The sequence below is a fragment of the Etheostoma spectabile genome, chromosome 10, assembly GCF_008692095.1.
Source record: "Etheostoma spectabile isolate EspeVRDwgs_2016 chromosome 10, UIUC_Espe_1.0, whole genome shotgun sequence".
Lineage (NCBI taxonomy): Eukaryota > Metazoa > Chordata > Actinopteri > Perciformes > Percidae > Etheostoma > Etheostoma spectabile.
In genome coordinates, this window is record NC_045742.1 from 21,054,756 (window position 1) to 21,072,521 (window position 17,766).

The window sequence follows — 17,766 nt, forward strand, 5'->3', positions numbered from 1 at the left end:
AAATGTGGCTTTTACTTTGACTGCAAGTTTCACAATGCAATGCAAATTTGGCTGTCATCTTCATACAATTTAAATGAGTTCCATCTTGAGGCCGAGAGAAGATAGTTCCTCATTTAGAAACTGAACGTTTAGGTTTCCGGGGTTAACTGATGTGTGATCTCACCCATTTGAGTAACTTGAGGACACCCAGTATGTCTCACTAGTCTCAAAATGCTTTACAATGCTTTATTATCATTTACAGCGTTTATGTTTTGTCTTAGTCTTTTCCTGGTGCACAGAGCCAGTGTTTTAGAACGAGATTTTCGCAAGCTCCAAGGGGACATAATTCTACAATTAAATCAGCCACGTTCTGAGGGAGTCAATGGGAAAATGGCCAAGATGTCTAATACAAGGGAGGTATGTCACTGATTATGCAGGATGGAGTCATCTTGGACATTGTACTACTGAGATTTATACCATTAGTGAGTATTTAGATAGCGCTGCAATAATAATTTTTCTCCTAATGCTTTGTTTTCTCTCAGGACATAAAGCCAAGTACTTTGCAAAAAGCTCAGAGTTCTCTGAAGGTATTTTCCAGAAGAGTAAAACGGGAAGAGGGCAGAGGTGGGTTGGAGCTGAGAACAGAGAATGTGTGCATTAGTTACGGTCTAATCTGGTAGTGAGACCATAAACAGTATACGCTAAGTTAATAAACTTAAAGTGTTATGTTTATTTCCTCCTCTTGCCAGCTCCAACATCATTCCTGCAGTTAACAGCTAACACTAACAAACAGCCAGACATAAGAGGTAAAACTAAATTCAAGTCTTGGGCTTCAGCATCGTACCGTATGCCATTATTTTGAATACGTGTATCTTGCCTTCTCCCATAGGAAATATAGCAGTGATCCCTTGGACAGTTTCTGCGCAACAGGGAAATACAATTTCACAAAAGGAAAACAGAATTGTTGTCCAAGAACAGGGATATTACTTGGTGTTTGGACAAGTATGGTGTCACTGTAATTCAAGCATAACTAAATTGAAATTATATGTGATTTGTTCCAACTGTTCCGCTAATGTTCTGCTTAATACACAGGTTTTGTTCAAGAGCCCAAGTACAGTTGTGGGTCATGTCATTCGAAGTTGGGGTTCCACTAGAACAGGGATGACATCAACAGAGCTCTTGTGCTGCCTGCAAGAGATGCCCGATGAAACTCCTGCCAATACATGCTACACTGCAGGTCAGTGAATGCTGGCCTGCATTGTGGCCGATTAAAGAAATAGTTTAACATTCTGAAAAATACGCTCATTTGCTTTTTTTTTGCCGAGAGTTAGATGAGAAGATTGATATCACTCTTGTGTCTACGGTAAATATAAAGCAGATGGTTAGCTTAGCTTAGCAGGGGTGTAAAAGCGACACATTGCGGTTGTACAGCTGTTATGTGCCACGTCAGACTATGTTGTGGCCGGGAGTAGTGACTTCCTGGAGTTTCATCACCACCTTGAGGTTTCCAGACTTCGTCTGGCCGTTTGCACTTTGGTTTTTGTAGAGAAATAATACATGAGTTGTTATATGTTTCTTTAGTGAGCTTTAATGGTGCTGGTTTTTGGAGGAGGATTTTGTTACAGGCTTGCTGTTTCCACTCTTTGTGCTACGCTATGCTAAGCTAACTGGCCGGCTGTAGCTTTATGTTTACATTACAGGAATGAGAGTCGTATCAATCTTCTCATCGATCACTGGGCAAGAAATTGTATTTGTGCTTATTTCCCAAAATGTTGCACTATTCCTTTAACTTCAGCAGCCTCTAAACCACATGTGTCGAACTCAAGGCCCGGGGGCCAAACCCGGCCCCTCGCAGGTTTTATCACTTGTCGATTTAGGTTCACAATAAATTTAATCTAGTTGTGCAATGAACCCAAAAAGAAAGGAAACTGTTTTTCAAACTGCAATTACGTTGCATTTAATTGAATTTTGAGACTCAGAAATTCCCACCGAAGCAGAGTTTTCTTATTCAGGCTGTGAAACAGGTTGCTGTGAGTCAGCTGCTTTTAAAAATGTAATTTCTTTTGCTTGATTTGCTAAACTCTATGATGGTTAGGGACCTTTTTTGCTAACTTTTGTAGGGCTTCATGTCAACAAAAATGCAATAAAAGTAAAAAAAAAAGCAAACAAAGATGTTGGAGAAAGCAACACAAATGATGAAAAATGCAACATATATGAAGAAAAAAGCATCACTCTTTTATACAGTCAACAATATTTCACTTTTCTCAAAAAAAGCATGTCAATAAACGCTAAATGTCTGGAACTGGATGGCTTTTTTATTTTCCAGTGTGCAAAATGAGTTTGACACACTTGTTCTGAACCATTTTCTTAAAACACCAAAGGAGGGAATAATATATTTTGTAAGATTGGCGTTGCCAAGAAGCATTGAAGCTGGCCTAACTAGGAAACATTATGTCAGTTTTTCCTTTCATTTGTGACCCATCTTGTTTGTCCTCTGATGCCGTCTTCTATGTGTCCTCTGCTACAGGCATAGTGCAGCTGAATCAGGACGATGAGCTAGAATTGGTGATACCATACAGGCCCCATGGCCTCATCTCTATGGACGCAGACGAGACCTTTTTCGGTGTCATACAGCTAAACTGAAACAAGACAATATCAAGATGATAACCATGGAGTTTGTTGCTGCCGGATGTAGGAAACTGACACTGAGCCGTGTCAGGGGATGCTGATAAAGGACCGAGTGACAGCATCAGGAAAACTGTCATTAATCTTATAATGAACTTTTTAAATAGACGTTTCATGTGTCCGTTTTTTAAATAACTTAAAAAACTACTTTTTAAATCCTACCACCATCCAAACCATTGTGGCGGTGTATCTTTCAGTTAGTCCACCTGGGCCTGTCCCCTAGCATTGTTTATGTGTGCTACCACATCCTTTCATCTGTCTATTTTAGCATGTCTCTTTGTACCCTCCACCTCCGCGCCGTCTGTTTATTGTTCCTCTCGTCTATTTCAGAATGGTTTCCGTTTTCCTAAGACTATGTCAGGAACAAACAAAGATAAAATGGATATCTGGGCGTATCAACACTGTAAAATACGTTGTTATTATTATATCAAATTGAAGTTGTTATAAATTGGATAATGTGCCTTTGTACAAATACATTCTCAGTTGGTATTTCTGTTCATAACTAATTTTGAAGGTATACATTTGTAAAATTGGTTACATTAAACACAGATACATGACCATATTTGTCTGTTTATATCCAAATTGAAAAGTTCCTTATTCAAGATGTTTTCTCTAGAGAAAGTGATATATCAGTAGTCAAGCCTTTATTGTCTAAATATAGTATCCACAGTGCCTATCTGGTGTCCACAGCTGTTTTCTCTCTCCCTTTTTTATGAAGCATGGCTATAAGAGGGTGTGTGTGTGTGTGTGTATATTAAATGAGCTCTGACAGCAGTAGTGGTACAGTTTAACAGTAGCAGATGCACTAGCAGAGGGAGGATGGTCAGACATATGTTCTCCAATCTCCTACTACTCTGGTCAATCAGCCATGACCTTTATATAACTGGACTGACATATCACGAGCCAAAGGTAGGCTCAAGATTTTTTAATATAATTGTCTTTGTTTTAGATGTTCTTGTTATATTAGGTTTCCATGGTTTACTCTTTGATTATGATTAATGTTCCTTTCATTTCAAGGAGCAGTCCTGGAACAACCAGAATCTCTTTTCTGTCCCTCTGGATTTGGATGTAAGGCTTAGAAGACTAGACCTGTCCAATAACTTCATCACACAGTTGCATACACTTGCTTTGCCATACTTGGAACAGCTGGACCTGAGCTCCAACCAGCTGGATCTCATCTCCGAGGGCGCTTTTGAAAACCTGGCTCGACTTGAGGAGTTGAATTTGTCCAGAAATGTGCTGAACAACAATGTGGGCAGTAATGGCAGAGCCCTCCAATCCATTAGTAGACTGAAGAGTTTGGACATATCATTGAATGGTTTGAGTGATGATGCTTTGGAACTGTACCTTCAAAACAAATCATCTCTTGATGAACTGAAGATGACTGGTAATGTTTTAACAAGACTTTCACACAACTTGTTCAAAGAGAGTAAAGGTCTGAGGGCCATTACTCTTGATGACAATCAGATATCGGTGATAGAACAGGGGACATTTGAACCACTGAGCCAATTAGAGATGCTAAACTTGGCCAAAAATAACCTCGCTCATATCTGTGATTTTAAGTTGCAGCAAGTTAAATATCTGAATCTGAGTCGAAACTCAGTAGAGTTCTTTGTTACGCGTGAGGATGACCAGTTGTACAGGCTTGAAGTTCTTGATCTAAGTCACAACAAACTTCTTTATTTCCCAATTGTTCCCAAAATGAACCGTTTGAGGTATCTTCATTTACAGAATAATTTAATTGGCGCCTTAAATTCAGAGGCTACGATGGTATCAGAGGCCAATGCTCTTTATAACGAGATTATAAATGAGAAAAACGTTAGAAAAAATAACCTTCACTCCAACTGGAGGCTGATGCCACTGGTTTATATTGACCTGAGCTACAACCACTTCAGTTCTTTCCCACTGGAGACTTTGAGCCATCTCTTATCTTTAGAAACTCTGAATTTCAGTTACAACTGTTTGCAAAACATCACCTGGAATATAAGGAATGATGAATCGGGATACCGTCGGCAGCTTTTCTTTCCCTCCTTAAAGTACCTCGACTTGCAGAGTAATGGACTTGTAGACATTTCTCCACTATTTTTCAATGCCCTCACGCAAATAGAAACATTAAATCTACAAGACAATTCTGTGCAACCTTGTGCCTCTGTGGACCAATCAACTGAGCAAATAAATCTCAACACATCTTGTGTTGTCTTTGGACGGTTAAGGACTCTTAAACACCTCAATCTTAAAGAAAATAACATCAAAATGCTTCAACCAAACACGTTTTTAAAAAACTCTTTGGTTTCTCTGAACCTTGCGAGAAATTCACATATGGGAATGCAAGTGAGCTCATTAGAAGGTGTGCAAAAGACTCTTCAGTCCTTGATCATCAGTGAAATGAACATGACCAGCTCTGATCTGTCTTTACCCTGCATGCCCGTGTTAACTCAGCTAAACATATCTAATAACCATCTAGATGTGATGCCCAGCAGTTTGAGCTGCTCTCCTATGAGAGAAATCGACATAAGAAATAATCATTTTGTATCTTTAAACCATTCTTTGTTTCTTGCTTTATCAGTGCACCTCAATCGTATGTATATCAGTGGAAATCATTTCAACTGTTGTGACAGTAAATGGCTTACAATCCTACATGAGTTGAAGGGAAAACTGCCTGATGTCAGTGACACTGTGTGCTTTACAAGTGACAGTAACATTGCGATGACAGAGTATCTGAGAAACCCTTCAGTGTATTGTTTGCTTCATACAAAAGCACAGGAAATCCACTTTGGAACAGTGATCATAATTGTTTTATTTGTAGCTGTGATATTAACAGTGTTCATGATATTCACCAGGAAAGTGTGTGGCACACAGCGATCATTTATAGTGTGAAAAATCTGTTGTCATTGGTTTATGCATATGCACATGTGTTATACTGTATAAAGTAAGCAAAGCAGATACAGCCGTGAGAAACTTGAACTAACTGAAGCATAAATCCTGTGTTTGCATGATCCATTTTACTGTAAACAGAAGTGGCTGCTTGGATTGTAAAAACTAGCGTAATCGTATTAATCTTGTAGAACATGCATTACGCTGTGTGAACTGTGCAGTGAAAATATTATGATTCAAATTGGCTTTATCGACTCCCAAGATGTTGCGTTAGGGTGCGTGCCAAATCGCTAATCATGCAGCGAATTGGTGATTGTGAAAATCCTTGATTGTGAAATGTTTGCTTGCAACAAAAAATTTAGCCTTGGCTCAAATTTTGATGACATCTGTTAGGCCTTGCACAACATTCCTAAAATCTGAACTCCTGAACAATTCAATAAAGAAACGCCAATAAGAGACCTTTTACAAGTTTATGTATAACTATATGATAAAGTATGTATATATAAATATTTATATATATATATATATAATATATATATATATATATATATATTTATTTATTTATTTTTTTAAATGTGTGTGTGTATTTACAAGATCCACTTTAATACATATCACTTTCTGCACCTGTTTGTGTTTTGTTACATATAATTGATGTAACTCTGACCCTGGTTATGAAATACAATGGTAAATATGGCAACAGTTATGGTGTACATAATATATGCTGTACCTAATAACCAGAATATGTTGGCAGTCTTCATTTTAGAATATGAATTCCCCATTTCTGCACCTGCTAAATAAATCACTGAGGTTTGGAGGGGAAGAATTGTGGTTTCTGTGAATTTCTGCTTTTAGTTGAGCAACTTGAATTCCACCAAGTCGTAAAATGTGGAAGGGTTATTATTTATTGTAAATTGCGTTCTCACCGAACCGATCCTACTTTTAAATAAAAAAGACCCTCTTTGATTGGGTTGATGGTCCTAATCGATAGAAAAATTGATAGAAAAATAAGAAAACATAAGGTAGATTCAGTTGTTGCAGCAGAACCACAGAAACAACGGAATTAAATAAATTGTAAAGAATACATTTTTATTCTAAATACCGTAAAGAAAGTAGCACAAATACATAATAAGATGTACATTAACTAAATAAGAATAGGATAAAAAAGAAACTTTACAAGACAAAGTGACAGTGGTGTAAACAGTATCAGCAGAGTCAACATGTAAACAGTGTACACAAGACTAACATGTGTGTGTGTGTGTATATATATATATATATATATATATATATATATAACACACACACTATATATATATGTATATATACATATATATGATTTAGTAGTACTACTTAGTATCTGTCTGCATTTATATAACTTATAAATATAACGCAAGAATCGATGTAACATATTAACATCATATGGTACATTATGGTATAGTGAGGGATTTGAGGCATAAGGTGAAGTGTATATAGTATACCATAATACATAGTATAGTACAACAAGTATATAGTATAAGTATATGCCGCAGCAATATAACATAGTATAACTTAGCGTAAGATATAACATGTGTTGTGTATAATAAAGCAATATAACAGAATAGAATAGACAATAAATATAATATGGTGTCAAATATAACAAGAATATATCAACAGTATGGCGATGGATGTGGTCAATCCAGCAAAGAGACAATGGAGAGGAAGCGGTGAGTGTCTCCAGTGAACCAGACACTGTGGAGAAAGGGCTCTGTGTGTGTATAGTCCGTGGTTCACACTGCCTGATGGCAGCAGGTACAAAAGAGTGCCCTGCAGTGCTCCGTCTGGCACTTGGGTAAAATGATCCGGTGGACAAACGAGATGCCCGTCTCCCACATCTTGTCATGGAGAGGATGAGAGGGGTTGTCAATCATCCTTCTCTCCGCCACTGGTTTCAGATTGTCCAGTTCCTGCCCAACCACAGAGGCCTTCCTGTCGAGTCAAGTGGCCTCTGTAGCCTTGGTGCCACCACCCCAGCACACCACAGCAAAGCGCTGTGCGCTGGCTACTACAGTCTTCAGGAGCCTGTTACACACACTAAAGGATCTGAGTGTCCTCAGGAAGAACAGTCTCCTCTGTCCCTTCCTAAAGAGGGGGTCTGTGTTGTAGGACCAATCACGTTTTTAGTTTTATTTGAACCCCACGATACTTTTATGAGTGCACCCTCTCCACTACCTCCTCTGGTATTCCACCACCAGCTTTTTTGGCTGATATTGAGCTTTAGGTGATTGCTGTCGCACCATAAATGTGCAAAATGCCTCATGACATGTTGCATCGTAAAATGAATATAAAATTCAAAAGACTCTATTACAATCTGAGCAAGTAGCTCAGGGTACACTGGGGAGAAACTGCTGTTGCAAGAGGATATCCTGTTAAGCAATCCTCCTATTGTCTTCTTATTTATACATTCTTCTCTTTTATAACTGATGCAAAGTGTCATTTTGCAATTCTCATGCTCATTACCACTTTGTCCACTGGGTAGAGCCAGGCCTGCGATGCAAGCATTAGTGCAAAAAGAGCCAATATGCCTATCAATCTAGCTCTTGAGAAATATAACTGTAGGAAACGTCTTTGTTGCCCCACCCACAAGATTTACTAGATCAAGTAGCAGCTTGACAAGTTCAAGCAAAGAGCACTGGAAGAAAACAACACCGTGTGGATAGTATTAGGTGGCAAACCATAGGAATGCAAGTAGAAAATTGCATTCATTCTTCTACTTGGTGATTAATGGTAGCTGACATTTAGACAGTAGCAGCAGCTTGTTGGTTAGCACATTAGAGCAAGTATTGAAAATGTGTATCACTGTCACTAGACTAACTGTATTTCCTGTAAAGCCCATCTTACAAGTAAAGGATTGTCATCCTGACCCGAGACTCTGGAAGTAGCTCTCAGGATAATTTGATATTGCATCAAATATAGCACAAGATTGCCATTTGTGTTGCATATATCTCCGCATCCAGCTGTTTGTTCTGCTCAAATGTTCTGTAATTGTGCTATTTAGAAATCGGATGACAAATGCATTCTGCTCCCAACACATTTTTGCAACAAAAATTCACCCAAGAAAATATAATACAGATATCTTCCAAACAATATTATTTACAGTACTTTGACAATGCATTCTTTTAAATGGAAACAGGAGATTTAAGACACATAGGCTACAACTTGTTTAAATTATTCAGTACACACTTAAATGGGTCTGACTTGGTAGTAGCTGTATTATGTATAGGATAAAATATATTAATATAAACTAAATATTACTTTTTATGGGCAACTACTGTGAAGTTTTCTGGCTTCAGGGCCTCTTGTTCCTATGGGTCCTTGTGGCTGTTGTCGTCCTGTCCAATAATCCATAGACTATTTCATCTAGCTGACACTTTAATCAAAAGAGATTTGCAATAAGTGCATTCATGAGGGCATTTACCCCCAAACATTACAAGAATCATATTGCCTTCATCAACTATGCTGAAGTAGCTGGGTCATTCTTAGCAAATGGTGCCATTTGTGTCCCCATGATATAATCAAGAATAAGTTGTGAAAAAATGGGTTGATACACATTTTTTCAAGCTTTCTAACTAAAGGAACCCCTTCTCCACTACATAAAACAAGGTTAATGCCTCAGTGTTTATTAATTTTAAAATAATTACTCTGACTGTAGTGCAGACACTCAAAAATGCCATGTCCCCAGTCAGTTTTTTAAACTTCAGTTGCAAATATAAGTAATAAAAATCAAATAATTTTATTTATTTAACTATAGTTGCAAATAACTACTTTTAATACTTCTCACCACATGCTATTTGTTAAATTAAAAACATATTTTGATATTAAAAATCTTGAAATATGGTCTGTCCCTGAGTTCACTGTCCCCCACGTTACTCTGATGAAAATCCTTCTGGACATTCCCCCTGATTGATCTACTTCAAGCGCAACATTTAAAATTTCACATGACAAGATTAAATAATGTGTGATATTGGAGGATTTTCTTTGTGAATTCACAAATACTGATCTGGCTGCATTACATTGATCGTGGTAACGTTGCACGGGTCGGGCCCTCTGGCAGGAACATGCTATTGCAGCGTCTAGTCTGCCTAAGCCAAAGAAGACGAAGCACGGGCAGACTAGCAGTCCTTTCCTTAAATATCATGTAAAAAGTTGGCTATTGTGACAGATAGTTTGACGAAAGATCAGGCCACCCAGTAACATTTACGTTATGCCCCACCTTTCCTTCAAATTTGATAACTGAACAATTTAACGCTAGCTTACTCAAAGCTGCAATTACTAAACAGCGTTTTCAACATGGCGGGTAGCTAACTAGCTATTATTGAGAATCTTTGGTTACAAGCTCTCATTGACCACCGTCGGTCGGTGGCTGAAGAAACAGCAGGATTGCAACAAACCATCGAGGACAAGAAGATGAACCTCCACAACCAGAACCCTAACGCCGTCCACAGACAAAATTGCAACTAGCGAACAACTTTATTGACATTTTGGCTAGCTAGCTAGTCAGCTAACGTTAGCTACCTAGCTAGTGCGGTCAGAGCCCGGTCTCCAGTCCGTCCCCGGCGACCATGACTCCTCAGCAGCAGGTTGTTCACCGCGAGCACCACCCCACCATAATCACACAGAAAGTGCAGTTAACTGTCAAACTGTTTATGCTGGAAAATGCCCGGAATACACTTGAAAAAGAACTTCTCAATCTCATCAACACGGTAAGTTACCTAGCTAATGTCACATATCTTTAGCTACATATCAGGTTATCGCTAAAGTTAGCTATCTCCAAAATTAATTTAGCTAAACATAGCTATCCCGCAAGCCACATGGTCAAACCGTGCTAACCTTAACGTTACCCCAAACAGATCATTTATAATATGGCTAAGGTTTAAAATGGCAATGCTAAATTTGAATGAAACTAAGCACTATAGAAATGTACTTTAGCCAGAGTACTGTTGCCAGAGCTACAATCAATGCATATTTTCAGTAATAATTAATACTTTTTCCAACTATCTTTAACGTCAGTTGAATAATGTGCAGTCCATAAGGTGTCAGACAATAGGGACTTAATAATGCTACAGTTTCTCACAGCCAAAGATTAATTTTCAGTCTATCAACTAAAAGCATAGCATTAAAATTTACTTGTATTTTCAAATAAAATAACTATATCTTTTCTGCTTTCAACATCACTTCACATACTTGAAATCCTTGAAAATTTAAGAATTTGGGGGGGGGGGGGGAATCAAGTTCTTGAAAGTTTTTTAATATAGACATAAATACACAGATCACACACGGCGTTCAAAGTGCTTGAATTTATATATTTGTTGCAAGAATAGAAATTGAAGTTCTTTTTAATATTTTTTTTTTAATTAAGGAAAAAGGATACATCTCTACTACTCAACTTACACAATTTCTTTCTTTGCTGTGTTATGCAAGGGGGTAAGCAAGCATCTGAAAAACATACTTCCTATGGGGAGGTTCATAGGCTATCAAGCCATCACCTTCTGCTAGCGTTCCATTGACTGCCATTCATTTTGGTGTCACTTTGACCGCAAATAACATTACATCTGAAGCGTTTAAAGACTCTATTTGTCCATTGTTTATTTCTAATGAAACATGGCAATGTATAAAAGGCTCCATTACCTTGTATCTCACATTATGGCCCCGTATCAGCCGTTTTTATAAAAATAGACTAAAGATTGTGGCATAACCATGCAACTTTCTGTTGCACAACAGATAAATTACACAAATAAACGCAAATTTGCTGGGACAGCGCACGTAACGTGAATGGCGCGATGCAAATGAGGCGAGCATGCGAAATTTGCTATTTGCCTGAGTTACAATATTTCAATTTGAGCAAGAATTTGTGACGCTGTGTTGCTGAAGCCTGTCAGTGTTTAAATTGTCCAAATGTCCTGACGTTGTTGAATAGAAATGGATGAACAAATTATAGCTGTCTGTGGGCACCCAGAGCTCTATAGTACCTTGTTATTTGTACTGAGATTCAACAAAAAGTTGTCTTTTGCAAAAGTAAGCAGTGGGAAGTTGAACTTCATGGTAAGTTCTGAAATGATGTTTCTGTTCTTGTGTTGATGGAGCAGCTACAATGCTAGCATAGCCCTGATCGATCCTAACTTCTGTCAGAAAACAAGGATTTTAAAAGTTGTTTGCTTGTCCTCTTGCAGACAGACTTGACAGTATGAATTCAGACTTTATACAAATTGTCATCATAGTGTAATCATTTTGACATACTTTTTAAATGGCTAAATCTGTACCTCAAATAGTGCTGGAAGCAGCGGTCATCCAGATGTGACATTTACTTCCGGGAGAAGCTTTGTGGTCTAGAATTATGATTTTATTAATCCAGACACAACGCTGCTTGATTTTCCTTCCTATATGGGACAACAGCTACAAAGTAATAGTAGTGGTTATTTCGGCCATATTGATGACGGAAATAAACGTTGTGCCTACAACTCTACTCTGGTGGGTAACGTAAGTAGTGTGAGTAACGCGATTAAACACATACGATCCCACGATCAAACTGACGCAATTAAAGCAATGCAAATACTGTTGTAGATAATCCCCCATAATGTGGATACAATGACTAAATGGGTAAAGGCAAAAACTAATACAGCAAGTAAGTCTGGTAAGTTTAGAAAATTACATCACTTTACTGTAATGCAGCTAGGGATGTAACGGTATGAAAATGTAACCTCACGGTTATAGTGACCAAAATTATCACGGTTTTTGGTATTGACATGGTATTTTTAAAAGTGTGTTCAATATCTTCAGAAAGCAGTGATAGGCCTACACAAGCTGAAATAGTTTCAAAAAATGTAACTGTGTTAATTATACAAAAATATAGGCAATAGGCTGGTAAAAACTATTGAAAATTGGCCGCTGAAACACTGACCCGCTGTAGGGTGTCAGGTAAGAACTTGACCCAGAGATGTGGACTGTGAGATCCAGGAAGATTTATTTACAACTCCAACATGAAGTCGTATTTGACGTTACATGTGAAGTTGGATGTGTTCTGAAATATAAGCAAATAATAATGTACATTAATTAGAATCCGACTTACTATGAACATTATTTACCAAAACTAAATAGTAAAGCCACCAGCATATAACAAGAAACAATACTAAGAATTACATTCATTTCTCTGTAATAATTAACATATTGCTCAGTAACACAAACTGAGAATAAGGCACATCTATTAAAGCACACATATCCATAAGGGAGCAAACATAAGCATAAGCATGTGGCTCCACAGGCTAGTCTGTTACTGGCGATTGCACGTTGCTAGCAAACAACCTAAATATCAACACATGGCTGGACAAGTAATAAACAATCTGCACATCTATCAGTCATGCAATAAGAAACACAGCAATAACAATAAATACCTCTCTCTCTCTCTCCAAAGAAACGTCACGTCATAACGTGATCGTAACTTGATGTAACATGACCGTAGTTATTATAGCAGAACGCTTATTGAAGACAATGAGGCAGTAAAACCCACGACAGTTTAGCAAGCTATAGAGTAGTTTTAACTTACGTTCTGGGCTACTCAAATCTTTTCAACAAAGAAAATAAAAAAGATAAAGAAAACAATCTGTTAACAGCTGCTACACTGTGGCCCATTCTCCTGTCTGAGCGCAGTGCGCCTGCGTGGCAACTTCAGGAGCCTTGGATGAAGCTGGGAAGTATTAAACACATGGTTTCCACAGCATGGTAATGCACCGCGATAATCATGATACTTTAAATGAAAACTGTAATTGTTACGTCAACATTTCTACCATGGTTTACCGTTTTACCAGTAATTGTTACATCCCTAAATGCAGCCTTTCAAACCAGGAAAAAAAAACATGATAGTACGATACCCAAAAATTTAACATCTATTAGATTTAATATCTATTGCCAAGCCCAACCGTGAATTTGATGTTTAAGGTGTACAGGAACCCTGACTTAGCTTGTTTCATTTTACCCTCAGGCCTACAAAGAAGTTCAAGAATTCTTGAATTCATCTTTTCCCACTAGTGACTTCCGTGATCTCACAAAAGCTTTGGATACAAAATGCCAAGTCATTGACAAGCTTTCAGCTTTATTAAAAGACCTCACAGTTGGTAAGTGAAGTATTTGTCATATCATTTTAGCTGCTAATGTCAGATTGCAAATATCTATTTGCAAGACAAGTGTAACTTCTTGATATAATATAAATGCATTATCTATCGCCAGAGTGTAAATTGTAATTTCCCCACTGGGGATAAATAAACAGATTAAAGTAAAATAAATTACTTAAGTATTCAGTGTGTGATTATTAAGTGGCACTTGCTTTCTGCGTTTCTCATCTTTACAGAGGCAAAGGTTTTTGTCCAGCCTACTGACAAAAATGGAGTGAGAAAAAATCAACTTGTGCCAGTCGGAGACAAATGGATCCTAACAAAAGAAGTTCTCAAGTTTGGGCCAATGTTGCAGAACTCGCTCATGGCAGGCTCTATAGCCAAAGCTGTCCAGGTGCTTGGAGCCACGCTGTCCCTCCAGCAGTCTAAACATTTCCCCATCTCCCAGCCTAAAGCGGTCCAGCAGGATGACATGATATGCAGCATCACGTCCAGCTACAACAGCGCCGTTTCGACTTCGAGCTCATCCTCTCACTTAAAGGCTAAAGACAAAGAACATGCTGTTGTTTTTGCGGAGGCAGGCCCATCAGACGCTGTGTTTCTTTCACCTGCGACCATTGAGAGGCCCAAGATTAACCCAGAGAGGCCACCAATACTAATACCTCCCATACAAGCTATACTCCCAGAGATCAGTAACCCTAAACCAAGGAAAATAACATCACTAATAGGCTGGGGATGTGTGGATGATGTCCAGGTGCAACACCAAAAACAAACATCCTCTCAGCTGCTTCACTTCCTCAGAACAAAAGCTAAAAACATGGGTGCACTAGAGGTCACTGTCATGGACTGGAATGAGAGAATGTGCCCTTCAAGCTTGCCACAGGTGCCTACAATCCAAACACAAAGCTACCAATTCAGACATGTTGTGACGGATGATCCGATCAATGCACCAGCTCCGAAAATGTTGTGTGCAGACATCGAAAACCAAGCCCCTGTCTTCAGGGTAAAAAGAGTGGAATCAAGTGGCTCTCTGACCTACACTTGTGTGATTTCAACAAAGACTGAACTGTGGGATATTGGAGACATCTTCACAGAGGTGGGACACGGAGACTCCGAAGCGAGCCCCTTGGGGAAAAAAGACTGCCCAAATACAACAGCTCAGGTGGAGAACTCCAGTCTAAACACCCAGTGGAAAACCCAAACTCTCCAGTGCACAGAACCTGAACATGTTAGCCAATCTTCTGGTGCAAAAACACCAGCGGTCAACGCCAGTACCATTCCTGAGTTCCAGATCCGGAGGTTTGAAGAGACTGAAGTTGTGGTGTCTCATATTGTCAGCCCAGGCAACTTCTACGTCCAACACGCAGACTCCATCATTAAGCTGCAGGCCCTCACAGAGTACGCCGTTGTCTGCTTTTTCTCAGTTTTTCTTATCCCTCACTGATTCCTTGATCACATTAACAGAACTTCCAGAGCCCCTTATCCTTTTTATTTTCATTACTGCTTTCTTTGTAGAATTTCTTTTTTTCTTCTTTTTTTAATAATCCACATGTTTCTGGTTGTCATTATTTTTTTCTCATTTGCAGCAGCTGGAAAGCCAGTAATTCATATGCCGAGCAGAACTGCATTCCAGACATTGGAACCCAAGTAATGGGTTGGTTCCCTAAGCAAAAACAATGGTGCAGGGCTCAGGTGACAAAGATATGTGGAGTAAGTGAAGGTGGGTTGTTGGTTAGTTTTGTGTATTGGAATGGTTTTACGAATGCATACCTCTAGATGGTAGCAGTGTCACTTGGCTCTTTTTTTTTCTTCTTTTTTTTTTAAGCCTAAACTTGTCATGCACTCTTGTCTTTTGGATGCCAGATAATAATGCCACTGATGGCCCTGGGAGTCAGACCTCCATCAAGGTGGAGGTGAAGAGGCTGGACTACGGTGACACAGCCTGCCTGCCGCTGTTGAACACCAAGGAGATGACCCCAGAAATGGCTGTCCTACCACTTCAGGCTGTACAGGTCTCACTGACAAATGTGAGTGGTTCCCTACTGATAATGTTTGGCTTCATCATTTTTCACATGTATCTAGAGTACCATGAAAACGCGTTAAGATTTTTTTCCAGCGACAGCCGTGCATATTATCCCTCTCAGGATTAGCATACATGGAAATGGTTAATAAACTGTGCTCTGCTGTGAGAGTGTTGACTCTGTTACAGTATTGGCGTTTGTCCACATGATTAGTCACAGCCCTATCTATTGGGCTGTGATAAAGGAAATGAATTATCTCAGTTCATGGTATTTTTTGTTTGCTTCCTCCCCCCTCGAGGTGACGCCTGTGAATGGGAGCGATTGGTCTGAGGAGGCAGTGGGCTGGTTCAAAACAATGGTGCACAACAGAACACTCTATGCCAGACTTTACCCGCAGGGGCCCAAGGTTACAGTCGAGCTGTTTTTGGAAAAGGGAAAGCTCGGAGCTATGAGGTACTTAAGTATGAAACAGACAGTTAATTGTGAATTGCAAAGATAGAATTAACAGAATTGTAAAAGCTGATAACGTCGCTAAGATTTATCGACTAATGTTTCAATCATTAAACAAATGGTTTATCTTGTTGCATGAAGTAGTAGTACAGTGACTGTCTATACTGTATGCTTATGTTGACCTTATAATGTGTATATACTGCACAATTTAAAGACTAGTAACTAACCCACTTTAACTGTAACTGTATTATCTTTTCTTTTCTAGGAGGGGTGCACCATTGTCTTTGAGACTGGCCCAGAACGGACATGCAAAACACAGCAAACTCAAGAATGTCAGCCTCGTGAAAATAAGTAAGTAGAGTTACAGTTTGGAAATGGTTTTCCCCTGAATAGTGCATCTACAGTAGGTGGCAGTATACAGCCTATGTATGACCAGAGCAGCGGCCCATTCCACTCAAAATCTTGTGTTTTTCTTTTTAGACACTGTTCAACTTAAGAAGAAGAAGCAGGACTCGGCGTGGGAGAAATACCTCATCTCGTGCTATACTCAAAAGTAACAAGTAATTCAGAAAGCACCGAATGTGGGTGGTTGTGTTGGTGTTAATGTGTCTGTCTCATCTGACAGCACACCAATGTAAAAAAAAACATAAAAAGAAACAAACCCAGACATTGATTCTGAAATGAGAGATAGAGCATCCAGGTTCTGGATATGTACAAGCATACAGTGGACTTTCAGCTTACACATGGACAAACTGCTGTGATTGGCACGTTGCAGTACATTGATATATATATATATATATATAAGGGATATTTAAATAAAAATGTAATGTTATATCAACATTTTGAATAAAAGCTGAAGGCATTGGCTGGATTAGAACACATTAAATAGCATCAGCTTTCTTGTGTATCTTTCTGTCTTGCGGTTCATAAAGTCAAAGCTGTGGGTAGTGAATGTGAGTGTAAAGCTCATTGGAACTAAAGAAACTTCTTTTCTGGTCTTTTTAACTATCTTTTTAGAGTCTAACAAATTGTGGCTGTTGTCTTTGAAGCATTGATAGAGAAGTATTAAACAAAAGAACTTTTTTTATGTCGTTGAATAGGGACATGAATATCTAATTGTAGTGCAGGTTGTTTTATTTATAACATTCCCCCCTGTAGTTTTATTCTTTAGCATTTCCTTCACAACACTCCTTTAGTTCTTGTTAAGTGATACTTGATTTGTCTGTGTGCCGCATGCAGTAGGTCTGGTTTTTATTTTTATGTATCACTTTCTTTTCATGATAATCATTGTTAGAGCCATGTTGCCTTGTCAATGGTGAATTATTTTACAATGGACAATATATTATCTTAAATGTACATTGTCTACATCTCTGCTGTCATAATAAAACTGTTAAAATTGCATACTCTGTCTCTGCATCGTCAGTACTGTATCTTCTATAAAGGGAATATAAATGAGGTTTAATTCATTGAAAGAACTACCAGGCCTCCCAAACCCTCCCACTACATCTGTCATAAGTGACGCAGAAATGCCCATGACACAGTGAACTGCTGTAGGTCATCTGATAATACACCACAAATGACCACATTGTGTTTTCACTTGCATTCAGTTTGTTGCTACT

General features: G+C 38.6%; 3 protein-coding genes across 6 annotated transcripts; all 3 read left to right on the plus strand.

Annotated features, from left to right (window-relative positions):
* Positions 1-127: 127 nt before the first annotated feature.
* LOC116697148 (tumor necrosis factor ligand superfamily member 13B) lies at positions 128-3,266 on the plus strand. 2 transcript variants are annotated; one of them, XM_032528469.1, is made up of 6 exons: positions 128-396; positions 522-603; positions 729-785; positions 869-981; positions 1,072-1,216; positions 2,507-3,266. In XM_032528469.1, exons 1-6 carry the CDS (start codon positions 211-213, stop codon positions 2,620-2,622), a joined length of 699 nt encoding a protein of 232 aa, XP_032384360.1. In that variant the 5' UTR covers positions 128-210; the 3' UTR covers positions 2,623-3,266. The 2 variants fall into 2 exon arrangements, with proteins under 2 accessions (XP_032384360.1, XP_032384359.1); XM_032528468.1 differs by having other exon boundaries at positions 869-1,216.
* Positions 3,267-3,420: 154 nt separating this feature from the next.
* Positions 3,421-6,273, plus strand: LOC116697147 (transforming growth factor beta activator LRRC32). 2 transcript variants are annotated; one of them, XM_032528464.1, is made up of 2 exons: positions 3,421-3,573; positions 3,682-6,273. In XM_032528464.1, exons 1-2 carry the CDS (start codon positions 3,484-3,486, stop codon positions 5,539-5,541), a joined length of 1,950 nt encoding a protein of 649 aa, XP_032384355.1. In that variant the 5' UTR covers positions 3,421-3,483; the 3' UTR covers positions 5,542-6,273. The 2 variants fall into 2 exon arrangements, with proteins under 2 accessions (XP_032384355.1, XP_032384356.1); XM_032528465.1 differs by having other exon boundaries at positions 3,688-6,273.
* A 3,354-nt stretch (positions 6,274-9,627) lies between these two features.
* Positions 9,628-16,927, plus strand: LOC116696834 (uncharacterized). 2 transcript variants are annotated; one of them, XM_032528035.1, is made up of 8 exons: positions 9,628-10,274; positions 13,547-13,679; positions 13,913-15,074; positions 15,266-15,396; positions 15,540-15,703; positions 15,996-16,150; positions 16,413-16,498; positions 16,628-16,927. In XM_032528035.1, the coding sequence occupies exons 1-8, from the start codon at positions 10,134-10,136 to the stop codon at positions 16,702-16,704; spliced, it is 2,049 nt and encodes a 682-aa protein (XP_032383926.1). In that variant the 5' UTR covers positions 9,628-10,133; the 3' UTR covers positions 16,705-16,927. The 2 variants fall into 2 exon arrangements, with proteins under 2 accessions (XP_032383926.1, XP_032383925.1); XM_032528034.1 differs by having other exon boundaries at positions 9,630-10,274; positions 15,263-15,396.
* The last annotated feature ends 839 nt before the right edge of the window (positions 16,928-17,766 follow it).

What these genes read in the sequence shown, in the direction of transcription:
- LOC116697148 (XM_032528468.1), top strand. Translation starts at nt 211, where the DNA reads ATGCTTTACAATGCTTTATTATCATTTACAGCGTTTATGTTTTGTCTT. An exon ending in AAAACGGGAAGAGGGCAGAG is followed by an intron (nt 604 to 728) that starts GTGGGTTGGAGC and finishes TCCTCTTGCCAG; the next exon opens with CTCCAACATCATTCCTGCAG. An exon ending in CAATACATGCTACACTGCAG is followed by an intron (nt 1,217 to 2,506) that starts GTCAGTGAATGC and finishes CCTCTGCTACAG; the next exon opens with GCATAGTGCAGCTGAATCAG.
- LOC116696834 (XM_032528034.1), top strand. Translation starts at nt 10,134, where the DNA reads ATGACTCCTCAGCAGCAGGTTGTTCACCGCGAGCACCACCCCACCATA. An exon ending in ATTAAAAGACCTCACAGTTG is followed by an intron (nt 13,680 to 13,912) that starts GTAAGTGAAGTA and finishes TCATCTTTACAG; the next exon opens with AGGCAAAGGTTTTTGTCCAG. An exon ending in GATATGTGGAGTAAGTGAAG is followed by an intron (nt 15,397 to 15,539) that starts GTGGGTTGTTGG and finishes TTTGGATGCCAG; the next exon opens with ATAATAATGCCACTGATGGC.
- LOC116697147 (XM_032528464.1), top strand. Translation starts at nt 3,484, where the DNA reads ATGGTCAGACATATGTTCTCCAATCTCCTACTACTCTGGTCAATCAGC. An exon ending in TGACATATCACGAGCCAAAG is followed by an intron (nt 3,574 to 3,681) that starts GTAGGCTCAAGA and finishes TTTCATTTCAAG; the next exon opens with GAGCAGTCCTGGAACAACCA.